This window comes from Panthera onca, chromosome A1 (genome assembly GCF_046562875.1).
Source record: "Panthera onca isolate mPanOnc1 chromosome A1, mPanOnc1 haplotype 2, whole genome shotgun sequence".
NCBI lineage: Eukaryota > Metazoa > Chordata > Mammalia > Carnivora > Felidae > Panthera > Panthera onca.
The window spans coordinates 50,505,365-50,517,517 of NC_138339.1; the positions used below are offsets into that span (position 1 = coordinate 50,505,365).

Here is a 12,153-nt window from a genome sequence, read left to right on the forward strand (position 1 = left end):
AAGGAAGAAAAGAAAAAGGGAAGGGAGGGGAAAAGGAGTTAAAAAAAAGAGGAAGGAAGGAAAAGAAAGAAGAGAAGGAAAAAAGTTTAGAAAGGAGGGAAGAAAGAAAAGAAGAAAGAAAAAAGGCAGGAAAGAAAGGAAGAAAAGATAGGAAAGAGAAAGAAAAGAAAAGAAAGAGAAAAGAAAAGAAGGAAGAAAGAAAGAAAGAAAAAGAAAGAGGAGACAACCGGCCAGGAAAGAAAGAGCAATCACATAAAAAAACACAGATATCCAACATCGTGCTGATGAGACGCCTCTTCTGGCTTAAAACGAAATGAAAACAGTCACAGGCGAAGCAGGGAAAAGTGCCGGCAAAGCGTGGGCTTCTCGCAGGCAGCTCCCGGCTCTCCGGCCGCAGGCGACCAAGGCAGCGCGGCCCGGGAGCGCGGAGCCCCGGAGGCGAGCCGAGCCGAGCGGCGGACTCAAGAGCGCGGCCGGGCCCCGCGGCGGCCGCAGCCACCGCCTCCCGGCTCTTCTGCTTGCGGCTCGCCTCCCCGGCCGCGGTCCCCGAGCGGTACCCACCTCTGCGCCGCCGTGTTGGCGTCCAGCACCCCGGCGCCCTGCATCCACGTCCGCACCGCGTTCATGCCGCTGCCCAGCGGCTCTTCCTTCATGCTGCTTCCACTCCGTTGGATGCTTTCCTGAATCCCAAACATGAAAACAACCTTTTCTTGTGGAAAATCTCCTCCCCCTTGAAAATATTGAAAAAAAAAAAAAAAAAAAAAAAAAAAAAAGGAAAGAAAAACGCCAGCCAGAGATTTTTTTTTTTTTTTGAGACGATGAACTCGCGCTAGAAGATCAAGGCGGGCTGGAAAGCAAATTTTTTAAAAATGTAAACCTTCGCTCAAAACTGAGCGATAACACGAAAAAAAAGGAGAGAAAAAAAAAAAAAGAAGGGAAAATCCAACGAAAAGACCAAAATAAAAAAAATAGAGATGTATGCTTGGCTGTTGGGGGTTGTTTGGTTGGTTAATTTTTGGTTTGGGTGCTTTTTTTTTTTCTTTTTTTTTTTTTTTTTTTTTCTTTTTTTTTTTTTTTTTTTTTTTTTTTTTTTGTAATGATCACAGGCCGGTGGAGGACAGGAGGGGCTGGAGTTTCCTTTTGTAGAGGTACCCTTCACTTGAAGAAGCAGGAAGAAAAAAAAAGCCCTGATGGCAATTTAAGAAACAATAGACTCAACTCGCGCTGCCGGCTTTGCTACTTCAAGTGTCATTTTCCACAACCAGGCAAGTTTTTTCCTCTCTCTCTCTCTTTTTTTCCTCCTTCTCTCCCAACCAAAGATGTTTCTTTCCTTTCAGTGCGTTTAGATGAGGACGCTGGTTGCCGTAGACAGATACACCAGAGAGGGAGAGTGGGGTGGGGGGAAGGGGGGAGAGAGAGGGAAAGAGGAAGGGGGGTAGGGAAAGACAGAGAGAGAAAGAGAAAGAGAGAGAGGAGAGGGAGAAAGAGAGAGGGGTGGACCCTGCTGGATGGAGATTCTGTTTTCTCCTTGCTAAAATAGAAGTGATTTGCAGGCTTTCCCTATGGAATCCAGTTTGACTCTCCCCAGAGCTAAACACAGGCACACTAACCCCAAAGGGAGGAGGCGGGGCTCGCGCCTCACGGCCCCGCCCCTTCATTTGCATAACGCCATCCTTCCGCAAAGCTGCAGCCAATCGCGGCTTAAGAAGCCTTCTGGCTCGCCGCGCTGGGCCACGCTCCCTCATTAACATCCCTCTCCGGGTGGCGCAGGGGAGCTAGCCAAAGTTCCTCGCAAAGTGGCGAGCGAAGGATCGCTGAGCACCAGCGTCTGTGCTGGGAAGGAGCTGGGCACAGCTGGGCAGAGCCGGGCTGGAGAGGGGAAACAGACGGAAGGGAAGGGCGATATTTTTCTCAGGGATTTGAACTGGGGTCTGCATCCTGGTCGTTGCGGTCCTTTTAGCATCCTCGCCACGCCCTGAGCGCGCTCGCGGTTCACAGGCTGCGCCCTCCCAGGGCCGATGCTGCGTCCTGCTCCGCTGTTCTGGGACGTCGGGGGCAAAAGTGGAGGAGACGGGAGAGCCCGGGCAGAAAAAGCAGGAAGCGCGTCCCAGGTGCCCACCTCTTCGCTTTGAGGAGGGGGTGGTGGGGTGGAAAAATGGGTGCTCGAGGTCGGGGCGGGAGATCGCGGAGGGCACTTTTCTCCACGCTGGGAGAAGTGGGTGGACCCTGGGTCTCGGTTAGTGAGGCTCTGTGGGTCCCTCATGGAGTAGGGGGACCCGGACTCTGTCCGTTGTCTGGCCTCTGAAATGGTTCTCGTTCTGATGCTAGCTTCGAGGCCGCGGGTGTTAAGGCACCGTCCCCATAAGCTCACTTATATCGAGTAATCCGCGGGATGTGTAAACGGTGGAATGAATGCTCTCACTAGAGTTGTATCAGGATGCATTCTAAAATTTACTCAGATTCATTTCCCAACCTCTTACCCTCGCCCCAAAGTATTTTTTTTTCTTTAGTGTATTTACCAGAGCAACAACGTCTCTGATTGATTGGTTATTTCATGTAGGATTTCTGTCTTCCTCATTCTTTCAGTTTAAACGGGGGACTTGAACAAACCCACCCCAACTTCTGCTCCTGCCAGTTGTCCAGAAAGTGAGAGATTGAGTTAAAAAGGAGGGGACTGGGGGGGGGGGGGAGGCTAAGAGAGAGGGAGGGAGAAATGGTCTCCTACCTCAGACCTTTCTGTATATATGCATGTGAGTGGCAAAGAAAATAGCTAGAAGTTTCCGGGTAATGTGCCCCATCATTTTTTAGCAGGTCGTAACCTCTAATAAGCACATGGTGAACTTCTGTTTCATTGCCCTCAGAGGAACTCCCTGACTGCAGCCAAATCTGCTAAGGACTCCTTGGGGGGAGTTCTCTGCCAGAAATCCAGGTCCCCTTTCTGCTGGCCTTCCTTGGCCCTTTGATTTAGGAAGCTCATGGGGTCAGTGACGGAACAGTACACACGCCCATGTTGAATGGATGGAGACAGGCAAAAAATACGCTTTGTGCTCTTGGCAGAGCAGAAAAGTGAAAACCACTTCCCAGTTCCTAAACCAGAAAAAAGGACTGTGTTTCAGGTCCGTGAGTACATGGCCACTATCCTCAAACACTACTTTATCTTTGTGCACAAAGCGTGCCCTGCTCCCATACCATTTAATCTGGACCACTAATGTGCTGAGAGCACTTTGTCTCTGGCAAAAATTAATAATTAATTCAGTCTCCACCAAGACACTCCTGAAGAAATGTGTCTGGTCCATCAGGATCTACGTAACATCTGCCAGAGTTCCTGGCATACAGCACATGTTCAGGATGGTTATGTTGGTGGAGAGACTGAAAGGGTTATAACTTTGTGGGCAGGGGAAAGGAGGAGGGGACTTTCTCCATCTCTACAGAATTCAAACGCACAATTAAAACTGGGCCTGCTGAAAACTTCCCAAAGATCCAAGCTTAACCTCCAAAGTCCAATGAGTCCCCCAGAGCCAATCCCTTCCCCTGCCTGGACTATCCCCTGCCTTCTCTGAGGGTATCCTTCAAGGAAGGGGAACCAGGAAACAGAGGCCACCCTTCTATCAATGAGTTCCAGATAGCCAGAGCTAAAGACTCAAGCTTCCCTCTCCTTAATTCCCTGAACCTCCACTTTTACTCTCCAGTGAACTGTATTCAGGACTCCAAGTTGAGTCTGGTAAAGTACATTCCCCAGTGAGGGGGAACACACAACGTAATAGGGATCAGATCGCTGCCAAAGGCAAGCAGCAAAAGTGCCAGAAAAAGGGGAGACACAGCCACTATGAGGACCCGGATCAGTGTGAAGCACACAACAGATGGATTTCTAAGGGGTCAAGCGGAATCTAGAAGCACTCTGCAGATTATGTGTTTGTTGAGGGGCCTGAAGGTGCCTGTTTCCAAAGAGAAATTGGCACAGAGAAAGAAAATGTCAGCAGCCCAACTTCTGCCCCAGAGTAGGTAACCTCTAGAAACTAAATAAGAAGGAGGCAATTTCCACATCTGCCAGGCCACAGGAAGAGGTAAAACAAAAAAAGGGCAAGAATCTTTTGATAAGACTAATTCCTTTTGGCTGTTCAGAAACAGCAGATACCTCACCTGGGATGGCGAATGACTTTCTTTTAATCAAGCAGAATGTATTCATAGCATTTCTTCTGAGTGTTCTGGTGCTTTTAAACTGGCTTTTCTCACCCAGTAATAAATGATTAAGTAGGAAGGAAGTTAAAGAGAAGGTAGAAAGAGATATAGAGGGTGATAGGAAACTAGGAACAACACCAGGCCAGCAGACTAGTAGGTTTTTGTGGATTTCCTCTGGTGAATATTCAACTAGCAATTGTAATTTTAAACTTTGAAAAATTCCTTGAACACTTGTCAATCTTCCCTCCTGTGAGGGAAGCACCACCTCCAGAAGACCAAGCATGTGTGTGGAGAAGGGGTACTATAAAGTATGTACTGAGACTGACTTCATCTTTTCTTATATTATAGTCACTTCTCCTGTGAAGAAAAATACTTGTGTGTATAGCATTGCCCAGGAGTTATAGAATATCTGTGATATGACTTTAGGTTAGCTTATAACAGTAATCCCTAAATCCCCCTCATCAGCCTAATCATATGGGGGAGGAGGTAGAAATGCAGATTTTCAGGCCCTGTCCAGACCTACAGAATTAGAGAAGAAAAAAGCAAGGAGCGGGCAAAGCTGGGCATAAGAAAAATATACAGCAAAATGGACTTATATGTGGAAGAAGCAGGTGAAAAGGCTTGATATTTCCCCTGGAGTGATGTGTCCCGCTGAGCTTCTCAGAGTTTCTTCCTAAGTGAGGGTTAACGTCCACTCCCTCCCCCTTGATTGCTCTAAACAGTAGACAGGGCTACCCACGCCTCAGGGTCTCCCAGCGCTGCAGGAAGCTCAGGCCCAGTGAGCAAGACCCCCCATTCCACCCCGAACTTTGAAACCTTCTCACTCTCGGCTATCCCAACCCTCTTAAGTCAGAGGGAAATCAATTCCCTTTCCCGAAGGACACCAGTTGCCTCCATAACTTCCAGGGGGTGCAGGTGAGAACACAGGCGTCCCTTCTCTAACCCAAAAAGAGTAGAGACGAGATAAATACAGCCAAACTAGGACTAGCGGGACGTCCCGGGGAAAGAGGGAATCTTTTCTGCTCGTCCGCCCCCAGGAGGCCAGACTTGGGACCTGTCACTTAGAAAATTCCTTCTGTCTGCGTCTCCCTTAGCAAGACGCGCCCCCAGAAGGGCCGCCAGCCCTGGGAAATGCCCCCCTTCTTTTGGCGGCTAGTAAGAGACCGCTTAGAGTGAGAGAGGAGAAAAGACGCCTCCTTCGGTGTTGGAAAGAAGGGAAAGGGAAAGTGCGGCGATGAAGGCCAAAGGCTCAAAGTCCCTCCGCCAACGGCCGCTCTGAAGGTGTCCACTGGCGGTCTGGAGTTGCGGCCGCAGTGAGCAGGTGCCAAAGCTCTGCCCACAGGAGGAGTGGGTGGCGGCGCGGGTCGCTAGGAACATGAGAGCCAGAGCGGGACGCAGCATGGAGGGGAGAGGTGCTCCTGAGCTGAGCCCAGATGCCGGCGGGAAAGGCCCCGCCACCCGCGCGCGAAACCCAGACGCTGCCCCTCTAAGACCTTTACCTGCTGCCCTCGGAGTACGTATAAGAGCAGCAGGCCACGTTTCCACCGGAAATCCGCCTGTCCCACCTCCTTGCTCTCAGCGGTCTCTGGCAAGGGGAAGGGGGCATTCCCTCGGACCCAGATTCCTCTTTCAGATCCCCAAAGTTGTGGCAGCGGTGGCCCGGTGTGCTTGCCGACTCTAACTTTTCCAGTACCTGGGAACGCGCGTCTCCTCATACTACAGACAGGGAAACTGAGGCCTAGAACGGACAAAGACACCCACAGACACCTAGGACAAAAGCTTGAGGCAAGGAGTTCGAACAAACCTTTCCCGGATCCACCCTGCGGACTGTCGGGTTTCCCCTGGGGCGGTCCCGTAGATAATAATAGACACCATTTGTTGAAGGCTTTACGGGCAGAAACTCGCTGAATTCCCACAAGACAAAGAAGGCAGGTAAGATCGCCCCCATTTACAGGTGAGGAAACTGAAGGCTTGTGATTGAAATGAAACAACCTGTCCACCGCCTCACTGCAAATAAAGTCTCCGAGCAGAAATTTCCCCAGTCTGTGACCTTAACCTAGGATCCAAACCATCCATCCAACGGCGGCGCATTATCCTTACATTTGCATTGGTGCTTCCCCTGGCTCCCCGACCCCCGCCACGCCTCTGCCACAAAGCTCGCAGATCCCCTGGGTATCCCGGATGACAGAGGAGCAAGGGCGCAAGTTGCCCCAGGGCAGGCAGCGGAAGGGAGATAGGAGGGGAAAACGGTTCTGAAAAGTTCTAATTCGTGGACTGGATGCGCATTCCCGCTGGCAGATACCGTCACGCGTCTCTCCCGGCAGTCCTAGACAGGGCACGCCAGGGTGGCGCTAACTCCAGCCCTGGATCTGCCACATTTGCTGTGTGACCTTCAGTCAGTCGCAACTCCGGGTCCTAGCTGAGGTGTCAGAGCTTCGGGCGCGTGCAGCGTGGTCTAATTGATATAGACTGAACAAGTTTTGGGGGATGCCTGCGAAGTCCAACAGAGGGCAGAAATGTGGACACCTGCGGATGCACTTTAATTGAGGAAGACCATATAGCCTTGGCATGACCACAGAAAACTAAAAACTAGAATTATTTTGAGCTGGGAGAGTACAGTTGGGGACCCGCCGGAGAAGATCTCCTAATCCGAGACTGTCCTGAAGCGCGACTATTGCCCTACCTTTAGCCCTTCTTCCACAGTCCTCCAACCTGCTTGATTGGAGTCTGATCTGCGAAGGGCCCCCCGCTCCCTCGGCGGCGAAAAGAGGCTCCAGGGTGCGGGAAGAGAACTTCCTGGCTGTTTAGACATTAGCATCTCTTCAGTAGTGCAAACGTAAAAAAAAAAAAGAAAAAGAAAAAGAAAGAAAGAAAGAAAAGAAACAGGCCTGAGAGAATTTGGAGGCGAAGGGAGGGAAGCCTGTTTGCTTAGGAAAAAGTAGAAGGAAAGGGGAGTTTAGCAGAGAAGCTCGAGATGCCTGGGTCACAAAAAGTTTTTTCTTTGAAGCACAATTCATTAGATATTTACGCACCACTCGGCCCTTAGAGGTCTTTGTTGGCCACCGAGATGCGAGATGAGTGTGATGTGAGTGTGCAAATACGTTTGTATAAACGAAGAGTGGCTGCATTTTTATGGGCCTGTGTAGCACAAGTGTGTACCAGTGAGTGACAGCGCGCACTTGGGTGCATGTGGACGCTTGTGCTTGAGAAGGATTGTTGCGCGTAAGCGTTGAGTACACGTGTGCACGTGTAAAGTGTGTGCATGTGTTACATGTAGACACGTGTCTCATGTGAGTGTGCGTGTGCAGAAGTCCGTACGTGTTTAAGAGCAACGTACACTTGTGTGTGAGCCTGAGCTCACACGTGGTTCGTTTGTCCACGTGTGCATGTGAAACTCAGCGAAGAAGTCCCTGAAACCTCCGGTCTCGTGGAAGGAAAGGCGCAAGCAGGAATCGAGGACTGAGCACCCCATGGCAAGAGTCGAAACTGCCGCTCCTTCGGCCCGCAGGCAGCCGGAAGCCGCCTACCGGGCTCGGGCCTGGCCCGGAGGCCGTGGGTCAGCCCCCAGCTCGGCTCCGGCCCGGCCAGGCGGATTCCCACTGGGGCCCACCAATTACCAGGACTGCGCTCGAAATGATCCCTGCTGGGCAGTTCGGGAGCTCTTAATTGTTCCTCGCGGACAGTTTCTAATTATTGATACCGTGTGTCCTAAAGGAGACCGCTTCCGGGTTATTTGCTTATGTTTTTATTATCTTTATCACCGTCATTATTTGGTGGCTGTATGAAGATAGTGCCAAGCCCACCTAGACCGCCCTGCCCCGCCTCTCCGGCGCCGCCCTGGGCGTGCGGGTTACCCGCAGACACCGGAATCTTCCCTTACGTGGAGCCACAGCGCCACCTCGCGATCCCCCAGCCTCCCTCCGGTCACTGCCACCCAAATTCCCAGTACTGGTGGGTTTTCCATTCGCTTTCGCCGTTCCTCTTTCCCTGTCTAGAACGGTCCACATGGCTGTGGACCCAACATGCCTTGAGATCCCAACATGCCTTGCTAAGCAGCTTTGTACACGACCGGAATGCCTATACCCGGTCTCCACCTGGAGAAATTCTCTCTTTAAAATCACTAACACAGAGTTCACCTCTTTCATAAAACCTTTCCAGACCCCTTCTAGGAAGTCATTCGTGCCTTTCCCTGATTTCCCTGGTGCTTATATCACATTGGACAGAAAATATTGTTTAAAAATCTCTTTCCCCTCCATAATCAAGGAGCTCACCTACAGTCACTATTTTGCTTATAGCAACAATAGTAACAGTAAAACCTGGTATTAACTGAATGCACTCTATGGAGCATCTTATGCAATGTGCTATGCTAAGCATTTTATTCATTACCGCGTTTAATTTTCCCAGCAAAACCGTGAAGTAAGCACCAATATAATTTCCCAGTTTTCAGATGAGGCCAGAGAGTTCCTGTCTAAGGTTGTATTGCAGAACCCAACCCAAGTCTGTCTGTCTGATTTTTCTTAACCTCTTTTCTTAACATCTGTGCCTTGCAGACTTATTCAGCTCTATATCCACAGGCTTTAAGATAGGACCAGGCACAGAGTGGACATTCATATATTTATGAATAAATGAACCACTGCCAATACAAATCTTTTCTTCTCCAAGAGAGTTGGGCTAGAAAAACACTGCAGTTACCAGATACCTTGATTGAAGTGTTACCACAATGATTTATCCCAAAAGAGTATTCCACTACTAACTAGCTAAGTGACCTTGGTCAAGTCACTTCATCCTCAATTCCTCATTTTTAAAAGTAGGTTTTCTGTGATCATTAAATGAGGGAAAAAATGTGAGGTACTTGATATAGCCCCTTGTACTGTAATCAACACTCAGCGAAAGTGTGCTATTAATATAATTATTAATGAGAGTTTTAAAAACTAAAGCACAGAACACAAAATTGACTTACCCCTAGCCACATAGAATTCACCATACCTCTATATAAAATTATCTCACTATTATATCTTCATTTTCATCCTGGACATAAAATATGTAATAAAATATGTTTAGTTTATTGTGGTTGGGGTGTTAATGTTAACCCTGCTCTGTTATAAAATTTTAAGGGGCAGGGGGGAAAGATATAATTAAACAGTAAATCAGCAGGCTTTGACTCTCACCCTTTCCTCTTGCTTTGTAGCTTTTTACCAAGAAAGATTTAAAGAAAGACTATAAAAGTGCTTATTATTCTGGAAAGTACAAAACTCTATTTTTTAATTTAGGGGACATTCTGAGCTAGTTTGAGTTTTTCCCACTTGAAACACTTTGTTGCTAGTGATACACTAAAAGTTTAAAAATATGTATCTAAGCAAATGATTGTCCCCAAATAAAAAAGAAATGACGGTTGTCTAAACATATCCCAGACTTTCAGACATTTCCCAAAAAGGCTAAGTTTTAGAGGTTCAGGGTCTCTTTTCAGAGTGACTCATTAGATAATTACTACTTATTAGCATCTAAGCGAAAATGAACTTTTCTGTCTGATCAGGCTATAACTTTCCTACTATCAAATTCTTTTGGAAGACTATTGACCAGTACAGTTATGTCATAAAGAAACAAAAAGAGCCTGATAAAATCCACAAAAGGCACAAGTGTGTCTCCCCATTTAGCTGGCCCACAGCGCATTTCCAGAAACTTTATCCCAACCCATTTGTACCTGCTTCTCTTTCTATGCAATACTCTTGTATGAAGATGAAGAAACAAATTCAGGAAACTTTATCAGCAACAAATTAATGTGTTAAGAGATTTTATTGCATAGCTGCCACGTATTTTATTATCCTTGATTGGGGATTTGATTCGTATTGACTGTGCGAGACCCTGTCTTCTTGACAGTTTGGGGAGGGAGCATGTCTATTCTGGTTTCTTTTCTTCTTTATTTCTAGAATGGTCTCCATTAGCGATGTTCACTAAAATTATGGCTTCCCTACTTCCAGGTGCACAGTAGAAGTAGAGTATTCTGATTCTTCTGCATTTAGATGCAACCCTATTGTTTGCTTTGATAAATTTAGAATTATCAGTAGTATGTGCTATTTAGAGGCAAAAGCTTTAAGATCCAATGTGCAATTCGCCAATTCACCTTCCCCATGCCACAGCCTCCAGTGACTCCCCAGATGGAGTTTCCTTCAGCCTGCCACTCTTTGCAAAGATAATGTGGAGTGGAGACCTCTCCAACCCACAGTGAACATTTAACATGAATGTGAAATAATCTTTTGTTACTATAAGTCCCAGAGATTTTTTATGGCAGCATAACTGAGCCTTTCCTGACTAATATGCCTAGGAAGGAAGCTCACATTTCTTTTTCTTCCTTCCTTTTTTTCTTTTTTCCTTCCTCCCTCCCTCCCTCATTCCCTCCTTCTCTCTCTTTCCTTCTTTCTTTTTCTTTCTTCCTTTTTTTTTGTGGACAATGTGGAAATTCTTCTCCTAGAGTGTAAGACTTCCACATCTAATTAAATAATCAGATAATGCAATTATTCAGTTAGAAGCCTGTATCTCGTTTTCTTACTCAATTCATACATCTCCTATGGGTCAAAACATCATTTAGAAAACTCTGAAATGGAAAACAACAACTGAATTTTAGAAGCACTGAAAAAGAATCTCAGAGTCATTGCTAGATCTCCACAGGAATTTCTTGGGGGCTTGCTGCCTGCTTGCATATTCACAATGAAGGGTGTGCCATAGGCTGTGATTCAAAGAGATTTTGTCAGCGATTATATGAGGGGACAGATAAACATGTCTTCCTTCGGTGTTTAATTTCCTTCGGTCCATAATTTCAGGATGGTGAAGGGGAAAAATATTTGGCTAATCAACTTGTATTTAAGGACCATGACCTATGGCAAGTTATTTAACTTTTCTAGACCTTACTTTCATCATCTGGAAAATAAGAGTAGGAGACCAGATAATCTTCAGGATGCCATCCAGTTCTAATCAGCTGGAATTCTGAGATATTCGGGTGATTATCAGTTTCAGGAGTCCATGCTACAGTATAGAATCTTCTTGTGTTTCTATCCTCAGCACTATTTTGTGAAATATTTTAAATTTTTCATGCTGAGCCCAACTTAAAACAACTGCTTCTTAGGCAAGATAGATAGTGCTTCTTCTCTTCCACCTCAAATTTTTTTAATGTTGGAATCTGCTAGAAGAGTGGGCCATATAGATTTGGGGCCACGTAAAATGGTTTGTCACTTTCTAGTCAAGAGGGAAATTTTTCTTTTTCTTTTTCTTTTTCTTCTTCCTTCTTTTTTTCTTTATCTTTTTCTTTCTTTCCTTTTGAGAGGTATTTTCTTCAGGTTTCATTATTAGACTACCTAAGGAAATTTCTTGTGAATTTTCAGGAAACTTTTGAGACAAAATATTGATTGTGTGACAAATGCTGTGGAGTGAAATCATTGCTAATTATTCTTTATTCTTAATGTGGTATGACTGATTGCCAGAAACAATACTATTACCTTCATTTGGATAATAATTTATGGTTGACAAAGAGTTATTGCCTTGATTCCGCCCAATGAACCATGCCAACTGACATTTCTCCCCTATTTCACAGAGGAGCTGAGGTTTTGATTTGCCCGTGGCGTGTGGCTAGCAAGCAGTGGGGCTTGACTGTAACCCAGGAGCCACACTGCCTATGAAATTAAGAAAGCTGTCTGCTACCTTACTTACTTCTGTCAACCAATTCCTGGTTTCTCTCTTCTCTGGCCCTCTCTTTGAAGTTAGTGTGGTCATCTGACTTCGTTGAGCCAGAGCATTTACTTAAAGGTAAGAGAACCCCCAGAGTACTTGCTCCCCTCAACCAGAGGTGTTACTGAGAACAGCTCCATCAGTTTGGGTCCTGCTGTCAGGATCACGATGAACAGAATTCTTTAGCAATATGCAACACATTTAATGTACGCAGGTGGTTTAAGCCACTAGGACTTGGGGCTTCTTTGTTATGGC

General features: G+C 46.7%; 1 protein-coding gene across 8 annotated transcripts in view; it reads right to left on the reverse strand.

The window, feature by feature from the left end:
• The window catches only part of EBF1 (EBF transcription factor 1), a 391,381-nt gene extending 389,042 nt beyond the window's left edge, over positions 1-2,339 (reverse strand). For 5 of the 8 annotated variants that reach the window (XM_060634867.3, XM_060634866.3, XM_060634861.3 and 2 more), the window contains exon 1: positions 562-2,338. In XM_060634867.3, the coding sequence (XP_060490850.1) occupies positions 562-695 (134 nt within the window). In that variant the 5' untranslated portion in view covers positions 696-2,338. Of the gene's footprint in view, positions 1-561 lie in introns of all 8 variants that reach the window. The other 3 variants (XM_060634863.3, XM_060634862.3, XM_060634865.3) reach the window with 2 other exon arrangements.
• Between the last annotated feature and the right edge of the window lie 9,814 nt (positions 2,340-12,153).